At 36.9% G+C, this 13,263-nt stretch overlaps 1 protein-coding gene across 1 annotated transcript; it reads left to right on the top strand.

Annotated features, from left to right (window-relative positions):
• The first annotated feature begins 7,997 nt into the window (after positions 1-7,997).
• Positions 7,998-13,256, top strand: LOC140234900 (aqualysin-1-like). The gene is made up of 8 exons (XM_072314941.1): positions 7,998-8,102; positions 8,534-8,674; positions 9,598-9,724; positions 10,679-10,794; positions 11,418-11,559; positions 12,010-12,194; positions 12,672-12,843; positions 13,126-13,256. Exons 1-8 carry the CDS (start codon positions 7,998-8,000, stop codon positions 13,254-13,256), a joined length of 1,119 nt encoding a protein of 372 aa, XP_072171042.1.
• The last annotated feature ends 7 nt before the right edge of the window (positions 13,257-13,263 follow it).

The following is a 13,263-nucleotide window of genomic DNA, read 5'->3' as shown; positions in this document are numbered from 1 at the left end:
TACAATGTATCAATGTATGTATATATATATATATATATATATATATATATATATATATATATACATACATACATACAACATACATAGGCCTAAATACATACAAACATACATTGCAGCATACTTTCAAATATGTGTACACAGCCTTTTTTTGCTCCCCCCCAAAAAACAAACAAACTTGCCATCATGCGTATTTTGAACTGATAAACCTCGACAGTACCAAGGAGCTATTACACCCGTGTGTAACTGATAAACCTCGACAGTACCAAGGAGCTATTACACCCGTGTGTAACTGATAAACCTCGACAGTACCAAGGAGCTATTACACCCGTGTGTAACTGATAAAGCTCGACAGTACCAAGGAGCTATTACACCCGTGTGTAACTGATAAACCTCGACAGTACCAAGGAGCTATTACACCCGTGTGTAACTGATAAACCTCGACAGTACCAAGGAGCTATTACACCCGTGTGTAATAGCTCCTTGGCAGTACTCACCTTGCTCACATCCTACAATGATATATCTCCTAATATTCGAACATCCCTTTCCTGTAATATGCACACTTTTGTGTGAATCCGTAACCACGCGACTTTTGATGGTCGGAGTGAGAACTTGAGACGAACAAAGAGGGCTAGAGGGAGATCGTTGAACTTCACTGTGATGGTCCCTGGAGACCCGTACGAGGAAACCCAGATGGGAAAGACGGGTGAGTTATCTCAACCCAAGAAATCAAGACAAAGAGATGAAAGAAGGGAGGAGGGAAGTGGGGGTGGGAGGGAGAGAAAGAGAGGGGGGGGGGGGGGAATGGGGGGGGGGGGGGGGGACAAAACTTTAAATCAGTCATATGCCAGAGCTTGGTCAGATTGGCCTGGGTTTAGGAGGAAAGAAATCAAGATCGGTTGCATGTCATGAAGATTATCATATCACATTTTGACAATTTCTCGTCATGTTTTACAAATGGGTCTATGGACATCGGGGGACAGGCGTAAAAAATTTTAATTCAAGTTGTACTTTCTAAAAGCCCTCGACAATAGAAGTATATGGACTGACCGCAAATTAACGCCACACATATAAATCTCCCCAGACCTCAATCTCGTTAAACCTACGACGTGATTCTCGCTTCCTCCTAACAAACTCTAAAACAATGAACTTTCGATGTTTTGACAAAAATAGGCGGAACAATAACTTCCTACAACATATCCATAAGTCCTATATATATTTTTTCTGGATTTGGCTTCGTATGATACATGTTATTTGATGTGAGTTCATTGAACTCTCACAGACATAGGCGGAAATGGTAAAATCAGGCATTAGAACGAGACACACAAAAAAAAAGAAAGAGAAGAAAAGAGAGGGAAATGGTAAAAATCAGGCATTAGAACGAGACACAAAAAAAAAAGAAAGAGAAGAAAAGAGAAGGGGAGAAATGGAGAGAGATGGTGTGTGTATGCGTTTGTGTAGTTGCATTTGCCTGTGTGTTTGTGTGTGTGTGTGTATGTGCGTGTGTGTGTGCGTGTAGGTGCTGTAGGTGTGAAAAGTTATAATGGTAGTCTTTGCAAGCATAGTGCTGTTATTAGGACCAAAGGTCTACTATTGTCATTACTGACAATATTTTTTTTCACATCAACACACAAACCAACACCCACCCACGCGCACGCACACACACACACACACACACACACACACACACACACACACCTGTCGGCAGTGAAAACAAACAGGTCATGAACCAACTACTCTCATGAAAACAATGGCAATGGCAAACACTGTTGAAGGAAATACGTGTAATTGAATTTGAAGTGAAAACTCTCATCTGGAGGAGTTGGAGCGGTGTAAGCAGTGCAGGCCAGCGGGGTCAGAAAGGGGACAGCTGGGGTCTCTAGACGCCGAAACTCTGGCCGGGCTAACGGGTAAAGAGGATGTACGCTACAGTTCACTGCCGCTTAGGGAATGGTGAGGGAGAGACCTCAGGCTAGCCACGTATCAGGGCCTGGGAAGGAGGGGAGATGGGACTTGACAACGAACAGTTTTTGTAAAGCCAGACCCGTCATTGATTCGGTTATTATATCGCAGCGTCTAATTAGGAGGACATAAATTAAAATGATCAAGTCAAACAACTTTTCCCACTTTTCCATTACATTGCCAGATCTCCATCATGCAATAACAGTTTTCACTTGAACGCCAATTGCCATAGCAACGGCTACGAAACACTTCTCTCAAACTCTTCTTTTATTTTTTTTTACACTATAGCACTATAAAATACTATTGTTTTCGACTTATTCAAACACTATTGTATCACTTCACCTCCGTGACACTGTATAAAAGACACCCCATGAGATTACAATAATATTCAAATCATATTTTCACTTGCACTTTGCTTTGGAGTTTGATTTGGAAGCCCACGACTTCACAACAATGGACATAGTAAAAAAAATATCCACGTCAATATAGTCACCCCGTGACTATGTTAAACAACAACAACAACGACAAAGAAACAAATAAAAACAATACCTGAAGAATTCGAATGAAAGTACAGTTATAAATACAATATTCATTAAATGGCATACGATTATAAAAAAATGAGGGAAAAGCGAGTATACGATGATTCTCATCATGTGTTATTTCATTGAGCCTCCAAGGGTTTTGGCAAGATGGAAGCACTTTGCACTTTTAGCACGAGGCGCCAAATCATGGCATCGATCATCATAATAATGGAGCACGTGGTTTTGATACCTCTTTCTCCCCATCTCTTACATATACATATACATATATATATATATATATATATATATATATATATAAATATATATATATATATATATATATATATATATATAATATTACATTATACATTATATATGAATAACAGCAAAAGGCTTTGGCGTCTTGTCAGGCTAGAGCGATCTTCAGGCAGATTGACTTTCAAAGTGATGTGCTTCTGTGTTTTATGTGGCGCGGTGGATCGGTTTAACGCTTGGGCAGTGTTGGGTGGTTTACGTGTTGCGGCGTCTAAAGTGCACTGCTTTACAGCATCGAACACTTTTTCTTCAATCCTCAACAAACTTGACCCATTGGATTATATATATATATAGTGCGAGAAGATGGGGCATTCTCGCACTAAATAAATAATGAAGGAGCTACACTGGTTCTGTACACGGTCGGGAACCCTTCTCGCGCACTGTATATTATATATATATATATATATATATATATATAATATATATATTATTATTATTATTATTATTATTATTATCATTATTATTATTATATACACTCAGCAAAAAAAGAAAGTAAACACTTTTTCAAGATTATAATTCGCATATAATATTTGGCTGAAAGTTAATGTATTATACACCATATTAAAGATAATTTAATTGGCTATTAACCCGGTAGGTCAACAAAAAGGAAAACTTTACGCATGAGTGACACCTTTGTTTTTCTCTTCAAGGGCACAAAAGTAAAAATTGCAAAACTGAGCAAGTGTTCATTCATGCATAGGCGTTCTTCCATATAACCATGAGAACAAACAATACATTTCACGCAAAAAGCAACATTTAAGTTGCAAAAATAAACCTATGATCTCTATGATATCTTTAAAGCCCCAAAGATAAATGAAGGCTAAAAGTAATGGAGAAGAATGAAGAATTTTCTTTCAAATCTAAATTCAAATGAAATAAGAGAAAAAGCAATAATTATCCAAAATGACAGAAATTTTAGTTGTTTCTTTTGAAATCTTAAAATTTTCAATAATGTTTGGTTCTTGAATTTGTCTTTTGAGTTCTTAAAAGAATAAAAGAATTAAATAAAAAAAGATCTGTTCATTTACCCATGTTTATGCATATTACTCCCTATGTCATTTGAAGTTTAAGTTGACAGAAAATTCCTATTTTCCCCCTCTAGTTTCCCACTTTGTGTTTGTTGGAGGTCATAAAGAGACAAAGAAAACAAAAACTTATTTTTGCTATTTCATTCATGTCTTTCAATGTGTTGAAATGGTCTTTTGTTGTCAATGATATCGTGAAGGGCATTTGCAAATAACAGGCAACATGTCATTTTTTGCAATTTTTACTTTTGTGCTTTGGAGGACAAAAACAAATGTGTTCACTCATGCGTAAAATTTCCTTTTATGTCAACCTACTAGCGTGATAGACAATTAAACTACCTTTAATATAGTATATAATACATTAATTTTCTCCAAAATCTTCTATGAAAAATATGAACTCGAAAAAGTGTTTACTTTCTTTTTTTTGCTGAGTGTATATATGTATATATATATATATATATATATATATATATATATATATATATATATATATGTGTGTGTGTGTGTGTGTGTGTGTGTGTGCGCGCGTGTGTGTGTATGTATTTATATATTCATATCTATATCTCTAAATATTGATATGCCGGGTTAGATTCAATATTCTTGGATAAACTTTCTCCTGCTTTAAAGGTTTGTCCCAACATATCGAAAAGCCATCCAAAAATATCGACAAGCTGTAGTAATCTTCGTTTAAGTCCAAGTCTCTATAGCTTAAAGGTCTTATTTACCTATGGGAGCAGTGCTTTTAAAGTGTTCAAGATATCTCATTTGATGCATATGTGTAGGTCTGTTGTACCACAAAACATCCATGTAAAATGTTTGCAATAAAGTCTAGAATATAGGGAAATATCAATATTTTTCTCAATAAACCATAACTGTAGACGGTTTAGTCAGGAAACTTTTTTTTTTATTATTAACTATATTGTTCACATTTTGTATATTTTACTGGTTCAAATTTTCACAATGGTTGTTTCCATCCCTAACTCACATTTTAGAACTATTTTAAAGCATTAATGTGGGTTTTTGTTTCATCTGCAAATGGTTATGCCTTTAACCCCCAGCCATCAGGAGCATTTGAAATGGCAGCAGGAGGGCTATGGCTATGGAATACCAATAGGCCCTAATCGTTTACCTCAATACAAACACTGTGTTTAGATGTAGAGCATGTACATACTTCACATGACACCTAACTCAGTAGGGATACATTGATAACATAAAGTTTTCCGTGGTCTGTTTTTTTTTTTTCATTTCTTAATAAGATACATCCTTCAAGGAGTCGTAACTTCAGCGATCAGTGAAGGATATGGCACCACCAGTCTTGTGTCTTACTGTAAGGAAAGTCATTACTCCCACTCACGACATTAAGACCATGTGGTTTATGGTATTATGTAACATATTCTATAAGATCAAATGTAAGCAAGGAAAGAAGGACTTCCACAATACATTTCAGCGTACTAAGATGACTGTAACGTGAAAAGTAACATTACCAGTAAGGTGAATGACATTAGAGGGTGAGGGTCGTAACCAGCATTCTTCAAGGCAGCAACCTCAAATAGGTCAATAAAGTTATCTTTCAACACCCTATTTTATGTTGTAACACGCTATTTAGCAGTCTGTGATCATCGCCATTACAGAGGAGACATGCCATTTCCTTCCAGTTCAATTAAGGGGAAGTGTGATGTCATCTACAAAACTGATGACGTCAGTAATCTCAGTTTCACTTTGCATACTGACAGCATTTAGCCGAGTGAACTTTTCGTCCTTTGATGCCCATGTGTTCTCACATTAGGCAGCAGGAGTGTACGTGTGGACAGAGCTCATACAGTGTGCAGACACTGCCACCAACGATTTACATGCTGTATGGACATTCGGAAAATTGTTCACAATACTTTACATGCATGTTACATTTTCATGGTTTGAAAAGCCTGCGATGATACTCTCATAATATTCTCCTGGAATCCCAAGTGAAAAACCTATAGAATTTCACTTTTCTGAAGTATTATTGTTAAAAATGGTTTATATCCAAACATTTAGAGATAATTTAAAGAAAGTTGTGGGTTATGGTGTCATAACTAACAAATATGAGATGATGAGGATTGGGATGATGATATCGGTATATACATATATGTATGGTATATCGCATTTACATATATATTTAAATGTATTTTTATATTGTGGAGGAGGAATATAATTGTTGCCACTGTATAGCCGTGGGTTGTATTATCATTCGTATAGATATTATAGATTATGATTATAAAACGATGTAAATTTTGTATTTTGTGTATCTTGTATTAAACCCTTAAGTGTTTTAACCTGCCATCGATTTGCAAGATACGTTGGACCGGGTTTTTGTATGTATGTTTAGCACTCACTGTCTTGAACTTAGATAAAGTCATGATTAAACAACAATCGTAAGGTTTGTTCTTTTGATTCCATATATTCCAGGGCCTACTGGTCATGCCATGTCATCTGTGTTACAGTACATTCTTTCTTACGTTAACATGCTTGAAATGTAGGTAATCGAAGACGCTAACAAGTCTCAAAATAATCACTTGTTTAATTCCCTGATTGAACCAATGTCCAAAGTATATGTATTGATGTTTTCAGGTTTCAGTTTTTCATTACAACTGGTTTAGTGTGTGATGTTGACTACATGACTCTTATACTAATTTATTAGATCGATGCCAAGATCTCTCCAATTAGTCACATATCTCCTCGATTAATAATTGGTCTGTTATCGATAATTAGATATTATAAATAAAAATTTCACATGACTCCCAGAGTCTAGAGTACGTCTCACTATCACACATGGCTCATTCCCATCACAGCATGCTATGAACCAGGACTAAATTACATTGTAAAGAAAAGGTTTTCTACCACGTCTATGAGGGGACTCACAACAAGCCAGGAAGAAAACTAGCTAAATCTAGGCATGGTGGAATTAATATTTCATCTGACATACCAGAAAGTAGCTTTTGGTGGCGAGCCATATATACCCTTTTAGCGTATAGGCTTACAAAGCGTTTTATACCGCGGGTTTTAAACTTGTGCGTCTCCGCAGATGCATATTTCTTGGGGTATGCGTTTCTTCTGTGTGTGTGTGTGTGTGTGTGTGTGCGTGTGTGTGCGTGTGTGTGTGTGTGTGTGTGTGTGTGTGTGTGTGTGTGTGTGTGTTTTCTTGTTCCTGATAAACTCGCCTTCTTATCTGCTCACTGGCACCTGCTGGTTAATTTAGATTATGATTAATTATCAAAATTATCAATAATGGTTGTAGGAAACGACTTCTACCTTCATTCTTTGCTTGTCCGTCGAGGAGATCATACTTGGTGGTGAGTCTCTCTCTGATAGTCCTTAGTGTCTAATATCAAGCAATCATTATTGTCAAGGTTTCATGTGTTTTGTCTAATCAGGGAGGTGTTTCCAGAAAAGATTTAACAGTTTTAGACTACATCATCATTGCTGTGTTTAGTACTTTGTTTCCTGAGTTATACTATTTTGTCTTTATATAGTCCTACAGCTTGTCAATTGGAATGATCATCGAATGTGGATTCCAGTAAAATGTATTGCAATATCAAGATAACTTGTATCAATATTTTCGTCGAAGCTTATTTTATGATATACAGTAGAATGGATCACATTTATGTGCTAGCACATATTCCTACAAGTCTTTATCAAATCAGCTGGTAATTTACCATCGTTTGATAATGATACAAAAGGACGCGGCGGAACTTAGTAACTTCCAAAAATCACATCTATCAATATGACTGTACATTCTAACATTAATGTCTCTGCCGCTCCATTTCCTTTCGAGAATTTCTTCATTCAAGCGAATTTCTTTACCATTTTCATATCAGACTAAGGAGGTATATAAGACTAAGGAGGCTACTATGAGACTAAGGAGTTCATATCAGACTATAAAGGAGGAATATAAGTGAAGCAAACCTCGTCTCTATACCTCTGCATCATTAGATAATGCTCAGGTTTATTTTCACGTTGCATTCTTGCACATAATTTCAGAGCAATATTTTCGTATGAGAGATTTTCTTCCATCAGATGCCGTCGTGGAATAGGTTTACATTCCAGGGTGCCTTCGATAATTCGCATGTTCTGGTCAATTTGCCCATGCAATGATGCCGTAAATTGTGTTCTTTCTTTGAAACAGAAAATTCGTCACGTGATTATGAATTCCCTTTTCCTGCTGATTCTCCTGGCGGTGGGCGTGACCGCCGACATCTCGGCTGAGAAGCTTGCCGCCATCAAAGATCGCTTCATCATCATCTTCGAGGTGGTGATAAAAACATAACGATAAAAAACACACTCGTGACATTACCATCACTTCATTGATTTATGTTAAGTTACTTCGTAGTGCTGAAATATGGTATATGAAGATTTTACTCTAAATGACTTCATCAAAACAATTGCCATGTTCGAGAAGTTAAACTCAGTGTTTGTTCAGGCTTGCATTCGCTGTTTCACTAACTCACAAAGGACAATCATTGGGCTGCACAATGTCAATGCTAAAATAACATTAACTTTAAAGTTATATATTTGTACAATTTGAATATACTTTTTATGTTCTTTCAGAATTCGAGTCATGCTAAACCTAAGATAATGAGTCAGGGGAAAAAATGAAGTTCCGAGATGAAACATTTTTCCACAGATGATGGTAAAAAACAAACTAGCTCATTATTTTTTTTTTTTAAACGATGTTGGCAGGATGACGTGGACGTCAACGAGCTCATGAGTAGTCTGGAGTTTCAGGCGACATCCATCGGGGGCAAATTCGACGTGGCTTGGAAATACCGTACGACGGTGAAAGGCATGGCAGTCACACTGAATGAAAGATCACTTAAACTTGTAAGATGATCCTTTTAGACATATTCAATTTATCTTCTCATCCTCCTCTTTTACGCATCTTCTTTTGTTTGTTTCTCTTTTGTTTTATTTTTTTTTTTCATCATAAACTTAACATGCTTCCAGATGCAGCTATTATACCTTGAAGGTTTCAAATTGATTTGAACAAAAACGTTTACTCCGACTTACTATTGTGTCTGTGTTTTCGGAAAATATCTTTGTGACAGAAGTGAACAAGAGTGAGAAATGTAGAAATAGTACAATATATTTCTATCTACCTATCTATCTATCTATCTATACACTGATTTTCTCAACATCCTTTGACCATTCATCACATACTGAGTTTGAACAATTCGTCATACCCTTTTTCAGTTCAGTACATTTTTTTTTGAATGTTTCTCCATTGCAACATATAATCAATAACATATATGTACAATGCACGTAAAAGTCAATAATTTTAACACAAGAGTCATTAAAAAGGGGATTACATTATACTTTAGAAGGGGCTCACAATCATTATAATGATAAGTCAGTCAGAGGATAGAGATGGGAACCCTTTGAAAAGCGAATACCCCAAAATAAGAAGAACATACCCTAATTATCCTTGCTATAGCAAATAGTTCCAAGCAGTAACCCCACAAGCATCTACCTCTATCTTAATTTATCTTAATTATCCAATGTGATTGTGACATACTCCAGACTGATTAAAAAGTATTCTATATGATGAAATATCATATAAAGTCTGTTTAAACCTGATTTTCAAATATTGGTTAATGTTCATTGATCTTTAGATGTATGTTTCAAAAATACTTTGTGTGTAATAAATGAAATGAAAATGAAAATGACAGGTCGTGTTGTGCTAGAATTACTCATGTGCAAGAAAAATTATTGGTATTAAAAAGCAATGCATTTGTCCCACCGCCCAGATACGACGCATGCCGGGAGTGAGATACATAGAGACGGACGCCATCGCCACACTTTACTCAGTGCCTTGGGGATTGGACCGAATTGACCAGCGTGACCTTCCCTTAAACAACAGCTTTGAGATCATGGGTAACATTTTCCCTTTTGGAGTATCGTTTCACATAAATCAGTGTAATTCAGTTTGATTCACTTTTTACAATAAAATATCTTTCACATAGACCATGGACAGATGACATCAAAAACCAAAAAGCTATGGAGGAAATACGAAATGATTGCATTATCAAGCTCAACACCATTTTGTTAAAGTCTGAACATTGAAGAAATCGGAAAGCCTGTTTCCAGTAGGCCCTATACTGTTGCATACTCCACTAAAACAATAAAAACACAAAATTTTCGAAAACCTTAATGACAGAAAATGTGATGATATCGCTAATGATCCCATTCTACCACATCTTGCGATTATTTCTTAGAATCAAAACCTTTGAATTAAACGTGGTTTGCCACACGAATAATTCTTAATGATGCCTAATGCCTTGACTCTCATTTTAATTGTAGGATCTACAAAGCATCTAGGAATTTCATTTCATCATGAAGTTTCATGATAAGTTAGGTCATTTAGATATGAATTCTTTTTTTTATTGACTTGTAAATTCATTGTTTTATTTATATTCGTATTTTCGAGGAAAATGCAGTAATGAAAACAACAAGCAAAGAAATCGACTCTGAAGAGGCCAGGTTTACTTGTCATAAGTTTTCACATACTGAAGTATTAACATGTAATCTCAGTTTATTTATTATGATTTATTATTTAGTACCTTCCTCACACTTCTTGTACATCTTTGGTAGATGCTGCATTTCAAAGTTAGGACTCAATGCTTAGATTATAATGTAATCAAGCTGAAGATTGAAGTGGAAAAAAATGAGTGAGAATTTTATCACTCTACAAAAAAAGAAAAATGACTGGCTTTCCAGGTTTGAAATCCTTGAAGTAAAGTCCAAGAAATGTTGTATTGACCAAGAGTTCGTCAGCTCGTATTCCACACTGATATATTGATGTTGGTATCTATGGTTTGATACTAACAGGTAGTGGAGCAGGCGTCACGGTCTATGTCCTGGATACGGGTATTCGTGAGACCCATGAAGACTTCACTGGTAGGGCACGTAGAGGACCAGTCGACTTTGTTGGCGACGGTTTGAATGTAGGAGACTTTTGACTTTCATCCGTTATCACTCCCTAATCTTTCTCCACATTTCTTTTCTGTAATGAACTCTTCCTTATTTATCTATTAAAGGTGATTATAAAGATCAACAGAATTCAAATTTGTTTAAGTCTTATTTCGTGATTACAAGGCACGTGATTCTGCTTTCACAGTTCTACACTGTTGAACCATCATGATGATGGAGCCAGAACACTTGGCTAGATGTTTCTCTCTTACTATAGTCACCATTTTAACAGCTAGCCTTTCATATAAGTCTTTAATTTATTACCTTCATCTGAAATCAGGAAGCCTGTGTGACAATCAAATACTCCATTTCTAGTGCTACATATTTTTTTTTTTTAAATCATTGTCCAGGTGGGCTATAACTCGTGATAAAATTGTGTGCTTTAGCCTAGTATAGGCGATTTCGATCCTATGTTTTTCTTGTTATTTACTAAAATTAAATTTGTTTAAATAATCCCATCATGTCTCACCTTTCATGTTTGTTTGTTTGTTTGTTTGTTTGTTGTTGTTGTTGTTGTTGTTGTTGTTTTTTTGAGCCAGACTCTGATGTATTTTATTGAGGCATATTTCACCAACCATCTAACGATTGCTTGACTCAGGGATACGACTGCCATGGGCATGGTACTCACTGTGCTGGGACAGCAGCGGGCGCTATTCATGGTATAGCTCGTGACGCACAGATAGTGTCCGTTCGTCTCTTTGACTGCGATGGCTTTGGGTCGGCTGCTGATATTATCGCTGGTAAATATTTGTTTGTAATAATCAGGAACTTTGTTCTAAATGATCTAGTCATACCCAAGCCAGTTACTAATGGCTTTTCAGCCGGTAGCACTTCGGGATATATAAGTATATGCCACTGGGTATCAGGCGTAAACTTAAAACGATAATTATAAAGAGAACATGCATGCTGTTATCCGTCTATTTACACCCGCCTTGCTCGTATTCGCGTACTATAGCAACGAACCAAGCAACTTCAACATGAGTATTGAAATCAAAGGTCAGTCTTTGTTCATCTACTCTCAAATCTATGTTATGAATGAAATCAAACCATGTCACGTATTTTGGGCGTTGCAGAGAGGCAAGCGGACAGGGCTCTTGAAGCTTTACATACAAGTTCTTTAGCATTACATAATTCATGTACACTTTATTTATGAAAGTAATCTCTTAAAAATGAATGTTATCGATCTCCAGCCATTGACCACACTTCGGCCAATGCTGACCTGCCTGCTGTCATGTCAATGTCCTTCGGGGTGATCGGACGGAAGTCGGTAGATGAGGCTGTGGACAGAGCAGTGGACCGTGGTATCGTGGCCGTAGCAGCGGCCGGAAACTCTGACGGAGATGCCTGTGTCTTCTCTCCATCTCGCAGTGAAAAGGTCAGTAGCAAGGATTGTACCAGGGAGGTGGAAGTTCTTTCTTACACCTCCCTGGTTGGACGATAACTGGCTAAATGAGTGTTCAGCAATCACACACTGATTCTCGGGCACAGAACCGAAGCAAAATTATTGTAACTTTAAACATATTCTTGTTCAGCAAAGGAAAAGTTTGAAATAATGTACACTAATGTTAAAATAGCAATTTGAGCTCTTACTGAAATATAAAGAATAATTTCATTGCCGAAAATACTGTCAATTGAGCAGAATAACTTAACATTTTACAGACTAATGCTGGTACTCCTATACCTGATACCATCAGTTACTACTACTGCGACTCACTGCTATTCATACTACTCTGTCTAATGCCAATGTGTTACCAATATCATGCCTACTTTTTCTCCAACAAGCAGTTGTATGAAAGTAGACTTTTCAATCCATATTGATCTCTAAGATAATAACTAACGCGTTATACTATAGGCGATATCTGTGGCAGCATCCGACAGCTCTGACGCACGAGCCTACTTCTCTAGCTATGGTGAATGCGTTGAGATCTTCGCTCCTGGTGTTGCTATTGAGAGCGCCTCGCCGGACTCTGATTCAGACACCACCTTTAAGAGCGGGACAAGCATGGCGTGCCCACATGTTGCCGGTAAATTATTTAGTATTATATTTTGGATCAAACAGTTATCCATTAGTGATTGGTTGAAAGAGCTTCACGTGATTTTAGGTATTCAGCTATGTCAGAATGTTGGCATGTTTGACACACCATTTTGATTCGAAATATAAAACAAATATGCTTTGCCGAATTCCAAGTTTCTTGTTCAAACTATAGCTCTCGGTGACTCCAAATGAAGTATTCACTGGTTGGCGCAGCCCTGAAGTGAATACTTCTTTTGGAGTCACCCTCGCTCTCTCACTTTTCTCTCACCAGGGGTTGCTGCCATTCACCTTGGCAACGGTATCATGGCAACCGATGTCCGGAATCAGATCATTGACAGCGCCACCAACAACAGACTCTCCGATACCAAGACGGGAACTCCAAACAAACTCCTGTACATATGAGACTAGA

Source organism: Diadema setosum, chromosome 11 (genome assembly GCF_964275005.1).
Source record: "Diadema setosum chromosome 11, eeDiaSeto1, whole genome shotgun sequence".
Taxonomy (NCBI): Eukaryota; Metazoa; Echinodermata; class Echinoidea; order Diadematoida; family Diadematidae; genus Diadema; species Diadema setosum.
Note: the sequence above shows the minus strand (reverse complement) of the source record. Positions and strands in the feature narration are given on the sequence as shown.